Source organism: Aulostomus chinensis, chromosome 20, assembly GCF_037954235.1.
Source record: "Aulostomus chinensis isolate RoL2024-O1b breed Wild chromosome 20, RoL_Achi_v1.0, whole genome shotgun sequence".
Lineage (NCBI taxonomy): Eukaryota > Metazoa > Chordata > Actinopteri > Syngnathiformes > Aulostomidae > Aulostomus > Aulostomus chinensis.
In genome coordinates this window covers 25008677-25029721 of record NC_141339.1, presented here as the reverse complement: position 1 = coordinate 25029721, position 21045 = coordinate 25008677, and the positions used below count along the sequence as shown (strand labels likewise).

General features: G+C 48.2%; 1 protein-coding gene across 10 annotated transcripts in view; it reads right to left on the bottom strand.

The window, feature by feature from the left end:
* Nucleotides 1-21045, bottom strand: part of adgrg6 (adhesion G protein-coupled receptor G6) — a 102723-nt gene that overhangs the window by 74950 nt on the left and 6728 nt on the right. For 2 of the 10 annotated variants that reach the window (XM_086190062.1, XM_086190060.1), the window contains exons 2-5: nucleotides 20320-20411; nucleotides 4530-4669; nucleotides 3458-3728; nucleotides 3028-3201 (exon numbers count right to left, since the gene is read on the bottom strand). In XM_086190062.1, coding sequence (XP_086046188.1) covers nucleotides 3028-3201; nucleotides 3458-3728; nucleotides 4530-4669; nucleotides 20320-20411 — 677 coding nt within the window. Of the gene's footprint in view, nucleotides 1-3027; nucleotides 3202-3390; nucleotides 3729-4529; nucleotides 4670-5830; nucleotides 6179-18382; nucleotides 18918-20023; nucleotides 20193-20319; nucleotides 20412-21045 lie in introns of those variants that run through there. The other 8 variants (XM_086190071.1, XM_086190072.1, XM_086190067.1 and 5 more) reach the window with 6 other exon arrangements.

Below are 21045 nucleotides of genomic sequence, written 5' to 3'. Positions count from 1 at the left end.
CTTCTTGATGGGGGGCCACAGGGAGGACCACTGCTCCACCCACAACCTTCTTGATGGGGGGCCACAGTGAGGACCACTGCTCCACCCACAACCTTCTTGATGGGGGGCCACAGGGAGGACCACTGCTCCACCAGGCCGCCTGTTACAGGAAAGTTTTTTTCCCCAAAAATATGAATCTTCTTCTTTATAATGTAAAACTGTGCAAGTTTTGTCTTAATAAACATTTGACTTTTGTAGCAGTTTTTTGGAAAAGATAAACATCCTTAAAATGCCTTTTAAACATTACATATTTTTTCTAATAGAGGAGCAGCGTGGCTCAGAGGTAGAGAAGCAACCGAAGGGTCGCTGGTTCGATCGCCACTTCCCCTGGTGACCATGTCCAAGTGTCCTTGAGCAAGACACTGAACCCCTGACTGCTCCTGATGGCCCTGAGATGGACTGGTGACCCGTCCAGGGTGAACCCCGCCTCTCACCCAGTGACAGCTGGGAGAGGCTCCAGCATTTTATGAAAACACACTGACAAAAATCTGAGAATCACTGCATTTGGTCATCAACAGAAATGTGTATCGTCTATAAGCGCAGTAGAAGCGCTGACCGCTCACGTTATATAAGATGAGCGTGAGCACATAACGTTCACAGCTAACGACAGACGTGCATCCACTCAAACGCTCCTAAAATCACACTTTCCAGCACTCATTGCTAGCATCGTTAGCACAGGTAACGTTCGCCATTTGAGCAGTTCTTCCTCAGGTTTTCATAAAGTTCCAACTGAAGAAACACGACACAACCATTGCTTGGTTGGAGCTGATGCTGACTCCACCCCTCAGCTGACATGATGTCCTTTGCGTCTGTGAGGTCACCCCCTTTCAGCCCTCTCGGATCCCTGTCTGACACTAACTTGACCCGAACCTTACACCTCACCCTCAAAGTGAAAGACTTACATGCTAAAACTTGATTTTTCATTCCTGCATCACACGAGTCCGTGCACAGAGGCCCAGTGTTGACAGGAATGTGCCTCAAACCGCTGTGGCTAACCTCCTGTGGCTACACGCTCGTTTATGGCGCTTTAAATAAGAGGAACCGTGGACACACACAGAGCGCGCTTACAGTCTTTCATGGTTAATACTTCAGCAGCACGGTGAGAGAGGGCTCGCTGATGTAAACTTGCTTATAGGATCGAGTGAAGCGCGGCTGTGATTATTTGTGTGTGTGTGTGTGTGTGTGTGTGTTAGCATGCATACTGCTGTTTATCTTTGAAGCACTGGCAAACCTTACAATCATTAAGCGATTTAAAGGCACATGATTGGAACTTATTTCCTCTGAGCTCATGCATGTTTGTGTGTTTACGTGCAGGAATGCAACCGTCCACTCGCAGTGTGTTTTATTGTCCAACTGGGCTTTAAGAACAGAAGAGGAAGCAGAATGATGGCTGGTCCGATGCCAAACTGGCTGCTGGAGTCGATTAACTTCCCAGCCGCAGTCGAAATGGAGTTTGGCTGCAGTCTGGTTGTAATTTTCCATCCTCGTAGCAAACAGCCTGAACCGCTTAGCGCTGTGAGACCCTGCCTGATGGACTCCAGTGTCTCAGGTGAGACTCTCTTATTTCCTGGCAGCTCCTTTTCTTCCAGATGAAGTCAGATTGGTTCCCTGCTGGCTCTGTTGGGTTGCTTTCTCCCTTCAGCATCAGTGAGGGAATGAGACATTTGGGGCTCCAGAATGTCACGACCTTGATTGGTTCTCTTAAATGTGGCCAAAGTGTCAAAACTGTGATAGGCCACACCCACTTTTACCTATCAATATGGCACCACTTGCAACGGTGCTCTGGTGGGCCATGAATCAACAGATCTGGCTCATAATACCAGGAATATGTCTACAATGGCTGTGTACCCCAAAATTAGTCAAAATACACAGAGGTGTTCCTCAGGCCGCTGTTTCTGTTTCCCACCAACAGAGATCGTCATCATGAAGCACCTGGACCTCCACTTGGGATGCTGCTTCTTGACACCGTTTCTCAAGCTTCTCTGTCCTGACAACGGTCTGCACTTCAAATATTCTCAACACCAGACAGCATTTATGATGTCACTGTGTTTTAGGGCTGCGATCGACCAAAGAACTTCTTGGGCGACTGAAGCCCTCAAATTTCCACTAAAAATCGACTCATTTTACACATGAAAACTCTGCTGTGTCAACTACCAGCGCAAACCTGCTGAGGAACATTGAGACGATTGTTTCTGTCAGGCTGTAAGAACTGAGCGACTATCGCTGGTCCTGACAGAGCCAGACTGAACACAGGAGCTCAGCATCGCCGCTCAGACACAAATAGACTTTAACTTAAAACTTTACTCTCAAACACAAAAGGCAAGTCCACTGTAAGAATTTTTACAATTAAAACAAAACAATTATGAGACTAAAACATTGAAATGTCAATTCTGATGTGTTCATGTACTCAAAACTGACGGGCAACCTGAGGTGGACACTTTTTTTCCATTCTCTGTTTTCATGAAATGCTGCCACCCTGCAGACGTCTTTGACGTGGGGGACGAGGACTGACTTGGAATGAAACCGTCAACACTAAATACATTCATCAAACCACCAGACGCGGGCCTTCTAGTCCTCTTCAGTCTGTCTGTCTCTAGCGGGTCGGGCGAGTCCAAAACAGCAAAACAAGGGGGTGTTCAAAGATAGATTGTTATCTGAGAAACAGGGAGCTTTGGCACTTTGCTCCTGATGAAATTAACGTGGCAAAAAATCGACCAATCAGAATGTTGGTCGAGCCAGAACGTCTGGACTAGTAAATCGGCCAGTCGACCGGGAGATTACAGCCCTAGTGTTTTCTATCTGCTCCAACAAAAGGCCAAAATTCCAGATGTCCTGCTGCCACGCACCTACTCCTGTTCAGGGACGCTGCCCCTCAGCAGACTTCTGGAAGTCGGCCAATCAGAGGCAAGAGACCTTTCAGGGAGGCTGGCCGAAAGAGACAAACTGTCATGGCATGGCAGTGCAGCCAGGAGGGTTTTGGTTACTCACTGCAGCTGAGCGAGCTGTCAGTCTGGGCCAGCGAGGACGGGATCTCCCAGTAGCTGTGGTCCCAGTCGATGACGTTGCCCACCATATCGCACGTTAACGCGCTGAGCTGCGGAACCGTCATGGCGTAATCCCACAGCCGGAGGTTGTAGATGCTCCCGTCGAAGCTGTGCTGCCCTGAGCCCAACGACACCACAAGCCTCGTTACACAAGTTGAAACCATCACATGACGTCCACAGTTTGCCGCCACACTCGCAGCCCCGTGAACCGGAGCAGGCAGGCTAAGCTACTGCTAGCATGCTAACAAGCTCATGCATTGTCAGGTCAAACACGCGTGTTGTTCCGCTGCTACTTGCGAATGCTTACTTCCATGATCAGGGTTAGAGAGAGGACACGTTCATGAAAGAGGGAGTGACAGAGTTGAGCCGCTGACCTCCCAGACGGAACAGTCCCCCGCCGGCCACGGAGCGCCTCCTGGAGGCGGAGCAGGTGTTGGCCCAGTAGTTGCTGTTGAAATAAATGTCAACCTGGCCCGTTGCTGACGACCAGAGCACACAGAAGGGCGTCATGGAGCCGGAGAATTCAGGAGAGGTGTGGATGGAGCAGGTCACTCCATCGACAGTCAGCTCCATGCCGCTCTGGTCGGAGCCCAGACTGAGCGCCGTGTTGCCGTCAACATCCGTGTAGGTGAAGATCCACTCTTTCTGTCGAGGAGACACCAGAATCAGCAGAGTTTATTCCTGGTGGACGACAGGAGGGCGTTTGTCCGGGTCCGCCCCTGGCCTCCCATCCTGCCACCACCCTGTCCATAAATTTGAGAACAAAACGTGGTTCCATCGTCAGGAATCAGCAGGTTATCGTTCGTCCCCCACAGGCGAGGACCATCACGGTTTGGGTTCAGGAACGAGCGTTGAGCTTGATGTCCCATTTACCTTATATTCTGGTTCACGTCAAAATCCAGCCAAAAAAATACTGAATCAGCTGCCGACAGTAATTTGGCGAAGAGACGTTGGCATTACTTCTGTAAAGTAAAGATACACTCGCTCTCAGAAACTATTGATTAACCCCCTTCAGAGTTCATGATCAAATTAAGTTCATTCTGGTCAATAATGGCACTGAGAGTCTTCATGCATGCATTTCTCACTAGTTTTTATCGCAGCCTCCCATGTCTCCCGACTCGTTCCATACTGCGCTGCTAACTGCTGCAGCCACTAGAGGGCAGACGGCACCTGAACGTCAGCAAAGACGGGATTTGTTTTCTTGGATGGTCCCATGACCTTGCGGTGCAGGAGCCAAGTGGACGAACGCGGTTGTGGTTGAACAAACTCGTCATGACTTGTCGCTAAAGGTCTGACATGTCATGACAGGCGTTCTGCTCCGCATGGACGTTCCTCGACTGACGACAGGCCAGCTGATGGCTCTTGGAACCTTGTTCCTCTTAAATTATTTGACTTTTGTCTGCGACTGCTGACCCTGTCAGACCAGCGCTCACTGGAGTGGGATACCTGTTTCTGGCTGTTGCGCTCCACCTCAAAGCAGAGAGTCAGGTGACTCAGCACGGGTATGGAAGTGGAGCCGGTCACCTTGGTGACCTTGCCATTGCCGCCGGATACGGTGACCTTCTGGTTCCTCAGAACCACAGCAACTAGAGAAGAATGATGGAAGGAAAAGGAGAGATGAGGAAAGGAAGGACAGGAGAGAAGACGGAGGAAAAAAGGAAGGAAATGAGTGAAAAAGAAAAAAGGAGAAACATGATGACAAAAACAGAGGAATGAAAGAATGAAGTGTGAAAAGGGAAGAAAGCAACAAAGATGGAGAACAAATGAACAAATCAAAGCGAAAAAGTTTCGAACGCAGAAAGAAAACTAACGAGTTACCATGACGACAACCATGAGATCGAGCAAGAGTTTCAAGCATCTGCGACGGCACCATTTTCCCTCTGAAACGCAATCTGGGAAATGTAGTTTTGGTCTACTTGAAGTCTGGAGCTGTTCTCTGATGTAACACAGTACTTCTGCAATGTTCCTGTTGTTCTCAAAAATTCTGGCCAAATCCAGACGCCTCTTCCCTGAGCAGTTGCTCGCGTGGCGCCGCCACCACATGCAGGGTTGAAGATCTACGTCACCGGCTTTTCAACTCGGTAATTCAAATGACTCGGTAATGCAAGAACACCGTTCCAAAGTGACTGATTTGGGAAAATTCAGGGTCAAATTTGACATCTAATAAAATTATTTAATAAAATCAAAAATATATTCAGGAAAATAGTCATTAAAAATGTGATCTGTATTTGTGAACCACCACAGTGATCGATGTCAGCCACACCGGTGAGTTCACGTCTGGTCAGCCTCTGGAAGTTGGCATCGTCGGTTTCGTGACGGCTCAGTGAAAACCAAACATGCTCCAAACCTTTCAAGATCCTTTCCTCGCTGACGCGGGGATCTGAACCTGCAAGCAGCTTCCACTTGTGAACCAAATTGAACCTGATTTTTAGTCTCGAATGACACTTTACGTTTGGATGTCTCGTCACCGGGACGGTCTGTGGCTTTTATGGTCTTTGGCAACAGCAATGGGACCAGAAATGTCCCCTGGGACCAGGGAGGGAACAGCGTGCAGCCTTTCAGAAATAATTCAGTTGGTCGGAACTCCAAAGCCCAGATGATCCGTGATGATCATCAGTAGCGTTTAAAGGTCGTTCCTCTGTGTTGACCTTCAAAGCCCTTGAGACTGATTTTTAACTGAACTGTTTTCAGTCCTGTTGGGTCTGAACGGGTTCCAGACCAGGTGAGCAGGCTCCGCCTACACCTACCGTGGCGGAAGCTAACACTGAAGCCCTTCTTCTGCACGCTGAAGTCAGACGAGAACGACAGCTCCATCAAGTTCCCCGTGGAGTTCAGTGTCAGCCCGTTGGCTGTCGGGCCGCAGAACTTGACATCGGTGCTGCCCGTGTTCACCACCAATCGGTCGTAGATGCAGCCCGGCGCCTCCTCCAGGTCAAAGTCCAGGAAGGAGAGCTGGATGATGAAGCCGGCGGGCGCCTGTATGACCCACTTGCAGGCCTGAGAGTTGGGGTACTTCTGGGGGTAGCAGGGCGACGTGATCTCGCCCTGAGCCTCCACCAGCACCAGGTTACAGTTGGTGGAGCCGCAGCCCAGCGCTGCAGGTGACGGAGGACGGGACAGGTTCAATTACAGCACAGAGACCACAAGGACACAAGGACACAAGGAGGAAAGGGCCCATAAAAAGAGTCAGACACAAAACAGGCCGACAGATGATAGGGCACCGCCATTGGGGTCAGGAGGTCAGGAGGGTTCAAGGACAAAGGTGACTCTGAGGTTGAGCATCTGAATTGAGGAGTCAAGCGGGTGAAGCAAGTGTTCAAGACAGGAGTTTAAAGACAAAACCAGTTTAGAGGGAATCACCCTCAAGGCATCAGGACGAGACAAGCAGTTAGCTGAAGGTTCAGCAGCCCAGAGAAGAGCTAATCAATCAATCAATCAATCACTGATTGATCGATCGTGGAAGAAGTCAGCATCATCCCTCAGCAATGCTGAACTGTTAGAGGAACCATGCACATGCAGACTGATCAGACGAGAAAAAGCCAGCTTTCCAGAAGTGACAGCAGTCAGATTCTGTGAACAAGAACCGACAGAAGAAAACAAGCATCGAGGAAAATTCCTCATCCATCTTCCCTACGACCTGAAACGCCGGGAAATACAAAGATGGTCATCACCCTGGTAGCCCCTGGGGAGGCCAGCGCGCACACACAAGGAAGCAGGAATACATGTAAGAACCTAAGTATTCTCTTCATGATGTCTGGGTGCTGCTTCCTCCGTGGTGGGTGTGGCCTTGTTGAACTAAGCTTGTGGGTTACAGGTGGGCTGCTCAGTGAGCTCTTTGCTTAGTTTTAATTGAAAGCTTCTGCTCAGGTCAGGTCATTTGCCAATGGACATAAGATTTCACCAATGACAAAAAATGAAAGACGAAGAAAAATTAAACTTGACATGAAACATGTAATTTCATGATTAAATTGCACATCAAACCTCATGTTCTTATGGTTAGCCTTTAGCTAACGTTTGTTGACGTTTGTGCAAGTGGCTTTGCTATGTTCAGCTGTCCAGGTTGGCACACCTCCTCCCTGACATGACCACTTCCTGTTGGACGACAAAGACATCTCCTCCCTGACACTACCACTTCCTCTTGGACGACAAACACACCTCCTCCCTGACACAATCACTTCCTGTTGGACTACAAACCTACCTCATCCATGATATGACCACTTCCTGTTGGACTACAAACACATCTCCTCCCTGACATGACCACTTCCTGTTGGACTACAAACACATCTCCTCCCTGACATGGCCACTTCCTGTTGGACGAAAGACACACCTCCGCCCTGACATGACCACTTCCTGTTGGACTACAAAACACCTCCTCCCTGACATGACCACTTCCTGTTGGACTACAAACACACCTCCTCCCTGACATGATCACTTCCTGTTGGACTACAAACACACCTCCTCCCTGACATGACCACTTCCTGTTGGACAACAAACACACCTCCTCCCTGACATGACCACTTCCTGTTGGACGACAAAGACATCTCCTCCCTGACACTACCACTTCCTCTTGGACTACAAACACACCTCCTCCCTGACACAATCACTTCCTGTTGGACTACAAACCTACCTCATCCATGATATGACCACTTCCTGTTGGACGACAAACACACCTCCTCCCTGACATGACCACTTCCTGTTGGACGACAAACACATCTCCTCCCTGACACTACCACTTCCTCTTGGACTACAAACACACCTCCTCCCTGACACAATCACTTCCTGTTGGACTACAAACCTACCTCATCCATGATATGACCACTTCCTGGTGGACTACAAACACACCTCCTCCCTGACATGACCACTTCCTGTTGGACGACAAAGACATCTCCTCCCTGACACTACCACTTCCTGTTGGACTACAAACACACCTCCTCCCTGACACAATCACTTCCTGTTGGACTACAAACCTACCTCATCCATGATATGACCACTTCCTGTTGGACTGCAAACACATCTCCTCTCTGACATGACCACTTCCTGTTGGACTACAAACCTACCTCATCCATGATATGACCACTTCCTGGTGGACTACAAACACACCTCCTCCCTGACATGACCACTTCCTGTTGGACGACAGACATCTCCTCCCTGACACTACCACTTCCTGTTTGACTACAAACACATCTCCTCCCTGACATGGCCACTTCCTGTTGGACGAAAGACACACCTCCGCCCTGACATGACCACTTCCTGTTGGACTACAAACACACCTCCTCCCTGACATGACCACTTCCTGTTTGACTACAAACACACCTCCTCCCTGACATGACCACTTCCTGTTGGACTGCAAACACATCACCTCCCTGACACGACCACTTCCTTTTGGACTGCAAACACACTTCCTCCCTGACACGACCACTTCCTGTTGGACTGCAAACACACCTCCTCCCTGACATGACCACTTCCTGTCCCACTACAAACACATCTCCCTGACATGATCACTTCCTGTAGGACTACAAACACACCTCCTCCCTGACATGATCACTTCCTGTAGGACTACAAACACACCTCCTCCCTGACATGATCACTTCCTGTAGGACTACAAACACACCTCCTCCCTGACATAAATCCTCCATCTGTCTAATACACATAAATGTCGACTTGTTGACTCGAGTCTCTAGCTCGTTGCGTTTAGACTCCTACTTGAAACATGTTCACAGTCTTCAACAACAGCTGGAAAATGAACCTTTCCTCCTGAAAATAACAACAGACGAGAGCTGAGAGTGGAAAGAAAGGCCGGTCTCTCCCCCCTGTAGCAACAATGGCCTCCATTGATTTTGACCACAGCCTAAACCAGCCGACGCACTGGAAACGTCACCAACGCCAGAGTGAGAGAGCTTTAACCCTTCTCATCCAAGAAAAGCTGACTGAGGTTTTGTGCCTCCCATCCAGACCCTGACAGTCAAGCCTCGCCTTCACGTCACCACAAGCTCAGACTCAACTTTCACCAACAAGATGGACGAGTGCCAAGCTATGTCCACTTTGCTCATGCTGCAACGTCTACACCAGACATGGTAGGTTCGGTCGTGGCTTGGACCTGATCCTCAAAACGTTTTCCCGCTCATGTGAAACGGAAAAGTCAGGATCATTCTCGTCCCAGACAATTAAATTGTCTCAGGGTTCAAGAAAAGACAACATCTCTCATTGTCCATCATCCCCAGCAGAGCTGAGACCCAGGCTAGTTAGCTGAGCACAATGACTGGTAGTGGGTGGGAAGTGTTAGCGTAGCTCCGTCTCTGCCTGGGATGAATCACACTTTAAAACGAGGAGACATAGCGTTAGCTTGTTTGGTCGTCCTGTAACGTTTGCATTTACCACATCAGTTTGTTTCAGACACGGTCGTAATCGTTGTTACCACAAGGAGATGGAAGTCAGCTTCACTTCTCCACCCTGTCCACACACACACACACACACACACACACACACACACACACACACAGAGGAATACACACCAACAGCATTCATGTTTCTCAGTATGTCAGATTGTCACTGTGAGAGCACACAACATTCACACTCATTTCTACTGTGTGTGTGTGTGTGTGTGTGTGTGTGTGTGTGTGTGTGTCGCCATTTAAGTTGGTCAGCGTGAAATTTCAGGAACATTTGGACGCAACACCAAAGACCTCCCTTTTCCCATTAATGGAAAAAACTAGAAACAGCTTCAAATACTGAAGTCTTTCTTTAACATTTCCCAGCAGAGTGTGTGTGTGTGTGTGTGTGTGTTAGTGTGTGTGTAAGTTTGTGTGTGTGTATGTGTGTTTGTGTGTGTGTGTTTGTGTGTGTGTGATAGTGTGTGTGTGTGTGTGTTAGTGTGTGTGTAAGTTTGTGTGTGTGTGTTTGTATGTGTTCGTGTGTGTGTGTGTTTGTGTGTGTGTGTTTGTGTGTGTGTTCGTGTGTGTGTATGTGTGTTTGTGTGTGTGTGTTTGTGTGTGTGTTCGTGTGTGTGTGATAGTGTGTGTGTGTGTGTGTGTTAGTGTGTGTGTAAGTTTGTGTGTGTGTGTGTGTTAGTGTGTGTGTAAGTTTGTGTGTGTGTATGTGTGTGTGTTTGTGTGTGTGTTCGTGTGTGTGTGATAGTGTGTGTGTGTGTGTGTTAGTGTGTGTGTAAGTTTGTGTGTGTGTGTTTGTATGTGTTCGTGTGTGTGTGTGTTAGTGTGTGTAAGTTTGTGTGTGTGTATGTGTGTTCGTGTGTGTGTTTGTGTGTTAGTGTGTGTGTTCGTGTGTGTGTTTGTGTGTGTGTGATAGTGTGTGTGTGTTAGTGTGTGTAAGTTTGTGTGTGTGTGTTTGTATGTGTGTTTGTGTGTGTTTGTGTGTGTTAGTGTTTGTGTGTATGTGTGTTCGTGTGTGTGTTTGTGTGTGTTAGTGTGTGTGTTAGTGTGTGTGTTCGTGTGTGTGTTTGTGTGTGTGTGTTAGTGTGTGTGTAAGTTTGTGTGTGTGTGTTTGTATGTGTGTTCGTGTGTGTTTGTGTGTGTTAGTGTGTGTGTTAGTGTGTGTGTGTTCGAGTGTGTGTGTTAGTGTGTGTGTTAGTGTGTGTGTGTGTTTGTGTGTGATAGTGTGTGTGTGTGTTTGTGTGTGATAGTGTGTGTGTGATAGTGTGTGTTTGTGTGTGTGTAAGTTTGTGTGTGTGTTTGTATGTGTGTTCGTGTGTGTTAGTGTGTGTATGTGTTCGAGTGTGTGTGTGATAGTGTGTGTTAGTGTGTGTGTGTTAGTGTGTGTGTGTTTGTGTGTGATAGTGTGTGCGTTAGTGTGTGTGTGTGTTAGTGTGTTAGTGTGTGTGTGTGTTAGTGTGTGTGTTTGTTAGTGTGTGTTAGTGTGTGTGTTAGTGTGTGTTCGAGTGTGTGTTAGTGTGTGTGTGTGTTAGTGTGTGTGTTAGTGTGTGTGTGTGTGTTAGTGTGTGTGTGTTAGTGTGTGTGTGTTCGAGTGTGTGTGTTAGTGTGTGTGTGTTAGTGTGTGTGTTAGTGTGTGTGTGTGTGTGTTAGTGTGTGTGTGTTAGTGTGTGTGTGTTAGTGTGTGTGTTAGTGTGTGTGTGTGTGTTAGTGTGTGTGTGTGTTAGTGTGTGTGTTAGTGTGTGTGTTAGTGTGTGTGTGTGTGTGTTAGTGTGTGTGTGTTAGTGTGTGTGTTAGTGTGTGTGTGTTAGTGTGTGTGTTAGTGTGTGTGTGTTAGTGTGTGTGTGTGTGTTAGTGTGTGTGTGTTAGTGTGTGTGTTAGTGTGTGTGTGTTAGTGTGTGTGTGTGTGTTAGTGTGTGTGTGTTAGTGTGTGTATGCGTTCAGCCTCAAAGCCTAAAAGCTGCCTCTCAACTTTCTGCCGTCACGTCCTCACGTTTCTCTTCATCTCTGTTAACCCTTTCATCTCGGCTGTGCTTGGGCTCGCTGGACTCAGCCCTCCTTGCACAGGTCTCTCATTAATAAGCTGATTCTGAATTCCTTCCTTTGTTTGCCAAATAAATCTAAATTATATAAAATAATAAAAAAAACCTTTTCAAAAATTCCATGATTTGTTACGTTCATAGCAGAGTTCAGATTTGGTGAACCAATAAAGAGTTGTTTGAACCTTTGCAAAGCTCCTCCTCCTAAATGACCACCATCCAAATGCTAGGCTAATGAAGGTGCTAACTAGCATGAACTGCAGGTCCGGTGGGGCTCGAACCCACGATGTGGCAGTAACATGCCAAGCTTAAACAGATGTCGATTCGTCCTGTACAGGAAGTCGAGAGGTCGTTTGCCTGACGTGACTTTGTCTCTTCCCGTTCTCGTCTTCCCTCCTTCTTCACACTAATTACAACTCATTTCATCTTTGACATCACACGCCATTCCAGGAATGTTAGGACAGAAAAGCTTTTCCTAGCACTGATACCGACACACTTGCACTGATGAGAACATCTCGCAGGTGTAGCAACAATAACCAGGGGGCGGGACTTAGGGGCAGGTTCTTTAAATCCAGAAATCTTGAATCCACCAGAAAGTCTTGGAATGAGCGATGGAAGCTCCCTGAGTGAGTCGCACCAGGCTCGTCCCTGGTTGGGGCCTTCAGGGTGTTTGGAACCCATTGATGGTGACGCAGCACGAAGACCAATCATGGCTTGTCAGAGTGGTAGAAATGGTCCTGCGTCACTGCGGAGCGCCAAAATGCTGCTGATGGAAGGAGGATCAGTGAGTGCCGCTGCTCTCATGGATCCGGTTCCCAACATTCCTGCTGTTCCTGGCGCTCCTCTGACCACAGGAACCACCGCACGGTTCCTCATCTGTGCTGCATTACGGCCGTGAACAGTGGCGGCTTCTCTTAATCTGTCCTCCATTAGATGGCGAACGGAAGGTTTGTAAACATCACGCAGTCACACGAGGAGCCACTTGGTGGTAAAGACGAACAGCTATCGGTCTCCTCGGAACGTTCCATCGCTGAGACGGCCTTCGACCATGTGACTCGTGCTCACGTTTGTCATCCTGCGGGTTCAAGAGTCGATACTTGCGTCTTTGTTACACCAGCAAACCTTCACCAGGCTCCACATATTTGACACTAACAAAGAAGAAGTTCTTACATCATCATTACATCATCATGACACATGAAACTGGAATGTTTCAATGTTTCACTTCAGTCTTTCCCCAGTTAGAACCCGTAGGCCTGGTTTGAGCTCTAAACAGTTGGGAGGACCGTCAAAATGTTGCTGCCATACACACACACACACACACACACACACACGTGCACACACACACGTTCCAGTTATCTCTCAGCGCTGATCATCACGCTCTTCCTGCTTCCTCCAGGCCAACTCTCCCTCCAAGGGCGTGATTTCACACTACATGCAGGTGTGTGTCAGGTGTGTTCACGCACCACTACGGAGGCAACACTCCCTGATGCAAATACACACCTGATAACCAAGCGCAGAGCAAACCTGCTTCATGTCATCAGCTTTATCTAATGGCGGTGCTGAAGGACACCATGCAGTCCTGCACGGCGTGACACAATCATTACCTGGAACACTTTGATGACCACGACCTTCCTCACTGTGTGTTAACACCAAACTCAAATTCGCACGAACAGTTTCCATACAAAGTCTATGCAAGCATGCGAATGACGCAAATTTTCAGTCAGGCGGCGCAAGTTGAAAATACTCCCACTGCTGACTGTGTCACAAGATGGAGGACACCTTGATTGTGCTGGATGACGCTACGGGTCAAAATGACCAGAAGCGGTTGAAGAAGTTGGTGTCCATTCGTGAAATTCTGTCACCGATCCTCGTTAGCTGGCAGTTCTCCAGACGCAGCCCCTGAAGGAGCTCGCTCACCGAGCTGAGCCCGCCTCTAGATGGTGTTGTGAACCCAGATACGACGGCGTTTAGTTCCCCGACGCATTTCGGCCTTCCACAGCAGGTACAACGCAGCAGTTCTTTGTTCCATGGTGAAATGGCGGAGAGAAACGTTGCTGGAAATAGTCGCTACGCAGGCAGGTGAGCGAAGGACACAAATGGACACCAAAATGATCCGGCGCTCAAATGTGCGCAAAGAACGCAACGTGAAATTCCCATTCATGTTTGGTGTGAACTCAGTCACACCTAGTGTGTGTGTGCGTGTGTGTGTGTTTTTGTGTGTATGTGTATGTACGTGTATGCGTATGTCTGTGTGTGTGTATGCATGTGTGTATGTGTGTGTATGTATGTCTGTGTGTGTGTGTATGCGTATGTGCATGTGTGTATGCGTGTATGTGTGTCTGCATGTGTGTATGTCTGTGTGTGTATGTCTGTGTGTGTGTATGCGTATGTGCATGTGTGTATGCGTGTATGTGTGTATGCATGTGTGTATGTCTGTGTGTGTATGTCTGTGTGTGCATGTGTGTATGTGTGTGCATGTGTATGTGTGTCTGCATGTGTGTATGTGAGTATGTGTATGTGTGTATGCGTGTATGTGTGTGTATGCGTGTATGTGTATGTGTGTGCATGTGTGTATGTGTGTGCATGTGTATGTGTGTCTGCATGTGTGTATGTGAGTATGTGTATGTGTGTATGCGTGTATGTGTGTGTATGCGTGTATGTGTATGTGTGCATGTGTGTATGTGTGTGCATGTGTATGTGTGTCTGCATGTGTGTATGTGAGTATGTGTATGTGTGTATGCGTGTATGTGTGTGTATGCGTGTATGTGTATGTGTGTGTATGCGTGTATGTGTATGTGTGTGTATGCGTGCATGTGTGTGTATGTATGCGTGTATGTGTGTGTACGTGTATGGGTGTGTGTGTATGCGTGTGTGTGTGTATGCGTGTGTGTGTGTGCGCGTGTGTGTGTATGTGTGTATGAGTGTATGCATGTGTGTTTGTGTGTGTATGCGTGTGTGTATGCATGTGTGAGTGTATGCGTGTTTGTATGTGTGTATGTGTATGTGTGTGTATGCGTGTGTGTATGCATGTGTGAGTGTATGCATGTGTGAGTGTATGCGTGTTTGTATGTGTGTATGTGTATGTGTGTGTATGCGTGTGTGTATGCATGTGTGAGTGTATGCATGTGTGAGTGTATGCATGTGTGTTTGTGTGTGTATGTGTGTGTGTATGCATGTGTGAGTGTATGCATGTGTGTTTGTGTGTGTATGCGTGTGTGTATGCATGTGTGAGTGTATGCATGTGTGAGTGTATGCGTGTTTGTATGTGTGTATGTGTATGTGTGTGTATGCGTGTGTGTATGCATGTGAGTGTATGTGTATGCGTGTGTGTATGCGTGTGTGTATGCGTGTGTGTATGCATGTGTGAGTGTATGCATGTGTGTTTGTGTGTGTATGCGTGTGTGTATGCATGTGTGAGTGTATGCGTGTGTGTATGCCTGTGTGTATGCGTGTGTGTATGTGTATGCGTGTGTGTATGCGTGTGTGTATGTGTATGCGTGTGTGTATGTGTGTATGTGTATGCGTGTGTATGTGTATGCGTGTGTGTATGTGTATGCGTGAGTGTATGTGTGTGTATGTGTACGCGTGTGTGTATGCGTGTGTGTATGCGTGAGTGTGTGCGTCACAGATGAGCCTCTATTAGGAGCCTTTGAAGTTTTTCCTCTTTGCCTCCATCTGCTTGGCGACCTGAAGCGTTCAGCTGCAGTCTGAACGCAGGTTTACCTCCATGTGTCATCAGGGTGAGAGAGGTTTGTTTAAATGTTGTGTTTTTGCAGCAGCCATGTTGGCGAGACACAGCAGGCGAACACACGTCATTAATTACGTTCACGATGGCTTGAGCCTCCTCTACCGTGACACCAAACACACAGGAGCTCCACCAGGAGTTTCCTGTCACCACTCTCCTCTTGGGTTCCCTGCTGGTCTGAAGATCCACTGATGGACAGAATGTCCAACGAGCACAAAGACACTTAAGGCCCGGGAGATGAGGAATGTTTGTCTCTGGAGGGTTAGACACAACGATGTCAGAGATCTGAGCTCCTGCTTGCAGAGGCGGCTCAAGCTAGCAGGCCTCACCACTCACCAGATTGTCTCCAACAGAACCCCACCGTCAGACTCTGATCCGCTCTGCCTCACCAGCTGCCCTTCTCTCTTTCCACCTCTCACATTCCTTCAGCTGCATTCCTCCGTCTCATCTCTCTCTCGTTCCTCTGACCAGCTGAAGACAGCTGATCCAAGACCTGATGGTCAAGAATGTCACAGCTCGGTAATTAAAGAGAGATGAAACTCAATGAGGCGCCCAGGGGGCGGGGCAAGCCTCCCTCAGCCCAGGTGAGCACTGACTCAGCCCCACAGGTGCTTGTTCTCCTCGCTCGCCACCTCCTCGTCTGTCATGAGGAGATAATTGAGAGAGACATCGAGGGCATCAAGGAGGAGACGAGATGGTGCAGCCAGCTGTGACATCATCATTTCTCCCAACACAAAATGAACCCCACAGGTTGGAGGCTCTTGTTCTCTGGGACTGTTTAATCATGTGATGTTGGATTCGCCAGCCGTCACTCTACTCTGTTCACGCACGCCAGCGCTGGTTTGCACTGGAACGCTTCGGTGGCTCCAGTGGTCTCACTGAAGCTCCAACACATCCTGGTTCCATTCAAACAAAGTCCTCAGTGGTGTCAAACACAGAACCAACATTCAGCACAACACGGTCCCAAACGAGTTAAAAATCGACACGGTCCCAAACGAGTTCAAAATCAACACGGTCCCAAACGAGTTCAAAATCAACACAGTCCCAAACAAGTTCAAAACCGACACGGTCCCAAACGAGTTCAAAATCAACACGGTCCCAAACGAGTTCAAAATCAACACGGTCCCAAACGAGTTCAAAATCCACACGGTCCCAAACGAGTTCAAAATCAACACGGTCCCAAACGAGTTCAAAACCGACACGGTCCCAAACGAGTTCAAAACCGACACGGTCCCAAACGAGTTCAAAATCGACACGGTCCCAAACGAGTTCAAAATCAACACGGTCCCAAAGGAGTTCAAAATCAACATGGTCCCAAACGAGTTCAAAATCAACACGGTCCTAAACGAGTTCAAAATCAACACAGTCCCAAAGGAGTTCAAAATCAACACGGTCCCAAAGGAGTTCAAAATCAACACGGTCCCAAACGAGTTCAAAATCAACACGGTCCCAAACGAGTTCAAAATCAACACGGTCCCAAAGAAGTTCAAAATCAACACGGTCCCAAAGGAGTTCAAAATCAACACGGTCCCAAAGGAGTTCAAAATCAACACGGTCCCAAACAAGTTCAAAATCAACACGGTCCCAAGGGAGTTCAAAATCCACACGGTCCCAAACGAGTTCAAAATCAACACGGTCCCAAAGGAGTTCAAAATCGACACGGTCCCAAAGGAGTTCAAAATCAACACGGTCCCAAAGGAGTTCAAAATCAACACGGTCCCAAAGGAGTTCAAAATCAACACGGTCCCAAACGAGTCCATTCATATCCACACATTCATACTTTGTCCAAATCACCATCATGATGTTGGTCCTACAGCATCAATTTGTCAAATGTACCTCGATGATGTCATGACCCTGCAGGGTGTGACAGGTACAAGACACGCCGATGGCTTTGGCTGATGACGGACTCAAGTGTTTGATGAACGATGGCTGACACCCACTTAAAGGGGCGGGAACTACAGTTGACTGCAGCCTCTCAGTGGCGTAGATGAGGAAGTGTTCCTCGCTCGCTAACGCCGCCATCACTGCAGTCTGGGAAGAATTCAGGCTCATCAGTAAAAACTTTATAGTTTCCTGGTCTTGTCCTGTACACACACACACACACACCAAATGCACCACTGACCTGTGTGTGTGTGTGTGTGTGTGTGTGTGTGTGTGAGTGTGTGTGTGTGTGTGAACGTGTACGTGTGCGTGTATGTGAACGTGTACGTGTGCGTGTGTGTGTGTGGTGCTTTCTGTTCTGCTGGGAACTTTACGAGTGTGTGTGAGTTGCTCGGTTTGGCCTGAGGCTGCCGGTAGGGTATGGAAAATATATTAAAAACACACCACACACACACCACACCACACACACCCCTCCCCCTCCTAACTCCACCATGTGTCTCTCTCACTGGCGTTCTAGTGGGGTTTCAGGTTCTTTACCATCTGTCGCTCCAGTTTTTCCTTCTAACAGCAAGAAGTCTGCGGACGCGTGTCTCTGTTGGTCTCTTTCAGCACGTCAGAGGAACTCGACTGACCTAACGCACCGTGACCTCAAACTCATCCAACAAATCCTGGATGATCCAAAGTGCCGTCCACTCCCAAACGGCATCAGCGCCGATGCTGTTGTGGCTCAGCAGCATGTGGCGAGTTCCAACATCTGCTGGAAAACCTGAAACACATTTCCGCACGTACGCACATTCTTCACTGGTGTCGAGGAACGACCTCCAGAAAACGCTGGCATTTTGGGTGGAACCAGAGGCACTTGGTGGATGACCAAAGAGTCATGTGACCTGATGAGCCCACCTGTGCAGTGCTGAAGTAGGGGGGCTCCCACGCCGCTGCAGTGCAGGTGTCATGGCTGCAGTCGTCCTTTCAGCTTGACACCAGTAGCTGCCTTTGCTCCCGGAGGGAGACTAACTAGCAGCACCAACAGCAAGTACACCTGCTGGTGGGTGGGCAAATGGACGTGGCCAGGTGATCCGCAGGTGCCTTCCTCACTTGTGATGATGCAAAGTGTTTGCATCATTGACCAACAGGTCAAGACTCATCGGCACTCATCTCACACACACACACACACACACACACACACACACACACACACACACACACACACACACACACACACAACCATTGGTGATGATTGTTATAATTTACCCAGGAGGCTCAGCAGTGTGATGTCACTGATGATGTCCATCTCCGAGAGGATGCTTGTCTGATGGAATATTGCCAACTGACGAGCGAGAAACAAGTTTTGTCCTCTGTAGAAAAACATTTGCGTCTTCAGTTCACCAGAGGAAGACGACACTCACAGTTTACACGCAACTGTAATTGTTCCAGTCTGCCTCCGGAACACCAGGTGGCGGTACACACTTCTGACACACACACCACTGTAAACATGAATGAGATCATTGTCCATCCATCGTCGTTCCGCTTATTCCTTACTAGTAAGGGTCGCGGGGGGCTGGAGCCCATGCCAGCATCTACGGGCGAGAGGCGGGGTTCACCCTGGACAGGTTGAATGAGATCAGCCAACACAATTATGTCTGATGACATCACAGCAGCGCACTGGTGTGACACCAACCACCGTGACATCATCAGTCCTGACCCGTCTGAGGTGTCGGTGACATGGATGGTGTCTTGTGATGGAGTCGTGACTTTTTCAGCAGCGTGTTAATGGAACCACAATGACCTGAGATGGAAAATGGTGAGGAGATGAAGCATGTGGAAACAAGCATGTGGAAACAAGCATGTGGAAACAAGCATGTGGAAACATGGACGAAGGACAGACACAAATGAAAGATGGAAATCAAACAAATCGGTGCTGTCAGATGAAAACGCCGCGGCGGGGCTCCCACGCCAGCCTGCACACTCACAAAGAGCTTTTCTTCAGCAGGACACTCCCTTCACCTTCCTCCTCCAGTGAGAGTGGCGGCGGTTTCATCTAACAGCACGAAAACGCCATGAAGGTCAGAAGACTGAGGAGGCGGGAGGACGAATGAAGACATAACTGATTAATGAAGACATGAAACATGAGCTGAACATGTGAACATGAAAATGAACATGTGAACATGAACATGTGAACATGAACATGTGAACATGAACATGAACATGTGAACATGAACATGTGAACATGAACATGAACATGTGAACATGAACATGAACATGTGAACATGAACATGTGAACATGAACATGAACATGTGAACATGTGAACATGAACGTGTGAACACGAGTAAAAAAACATGATAATCAGGTGGGAACAATGTTGATGCAGGCATTGCTCTCACAGCTGTCAATCATCCACAAAACTCTTCACCGTGATTGGTTGATGAGGATATTGAGGTTTAGCTCTGCCCACAGCTCACGTTCATTTATTCATGGTTGCAGAAGAGCAGGAGAGAAGAAGCCTTTTAAAGCTCACATCCGTCGCTGTTGAAAGCTTCATCCTCGGGGTCACAACTCTTGGTTGCTCCGCCTGATGAACCGTTACCACTCCTGTCACCTGATGGGCTCACCAATGTCAAAACGCCATGGCTACGCATGATTTACATCATAACTGTGCAAAACATAGCATGTTTATGCTAATGATATATGCTAACTAGCTGCTAGCCGCTGAGTCAGCATACCAGCGCGGACCATTTTCCTGGACTGCTCCACAAAAGCTGATGGGTTTGGTACCTGTTTCCCATCCTAACTTGGACCTGGAGTTCACATGAAGTCCCAGTGACCTTTGACCTCAACAATCATTCATCCTCGAGTGCAAATGAGTGTTTGTGCCAAACAGACATTGAATTCACCAGAATCTCAGTTGGTGGAGCAAAGTTTGCACAGTGAAGCTTCCTACTGGCATGAGAGCAGCCATGGCCCCGCCCCCATGGCCCCGCCTACTGACTGAAGTTGAGTTGTGTTGAATTCACGTTCTCCTTATTCCACCTTGCTGTACCTCTTGAAACTGAAGTCAAGGAACTGCAACCAGATCAGATTATCATGAACCTGAACATCACATCATCAACATGACCCATGACTGACAGCTGTCAGAGCAACGTGAGCAGATGTCCCCGCTCAGAGGGAAACATGGCGAGTGTCTTCCTACCGTGTTGGTGCACCGTCGTCAACAACAGAACCAGCGGGATGACGCGATGGAGACTCCACCCCCCAGCTGCTCCGCCGGCAGTATTTGAATCCCTGAGGACAACACGTCAGTCAGACAACAGGTCACACGTGATGCGGGTGAGGTCACGCAACAGCATTTCATGCTAATCAGTTTGTTTACCGGGGTGCATTTGTTTGTCTCGACAATGACGCCACCTAGTGTTACTATACAGTTCTCATGTTAATGACACTGATCAATGAAACAGCGATGTACAGTAAAACTACAACATTACTCAGTTCAATGATACGCGTCACTGCTTACAGTCACACACACGTTTAACTACAAACGTGCAGATCACACACATGACATCATCAGTCTGGGGTTGAGGGACGCTGAACGTTACTGCAGCATCCAGGAAGTCCCGCCAACAGCGGCATTGATTCCCTCCATCAGATTCACAGAAGGTTTCCTTGACAACCTCATATACTTGGTTTTATATGTTTTACAGTGACTCTTTCCTTTCTGAAGGCTGTCAATCATCTTTCAGGAGCCTCTGAATATTTGCTGCTCCAATCATGAAAACCTTAAGATGCCAGAAGATCAAAGCCTCTACTGTCATGTCACAGTTTTCTTTGAAGTTCCTCCATTCGTTCCTTCACCATCATCATCACCATCATCATCATCATCACCACCATCATCACCATCACCATCACCATCACCATCATC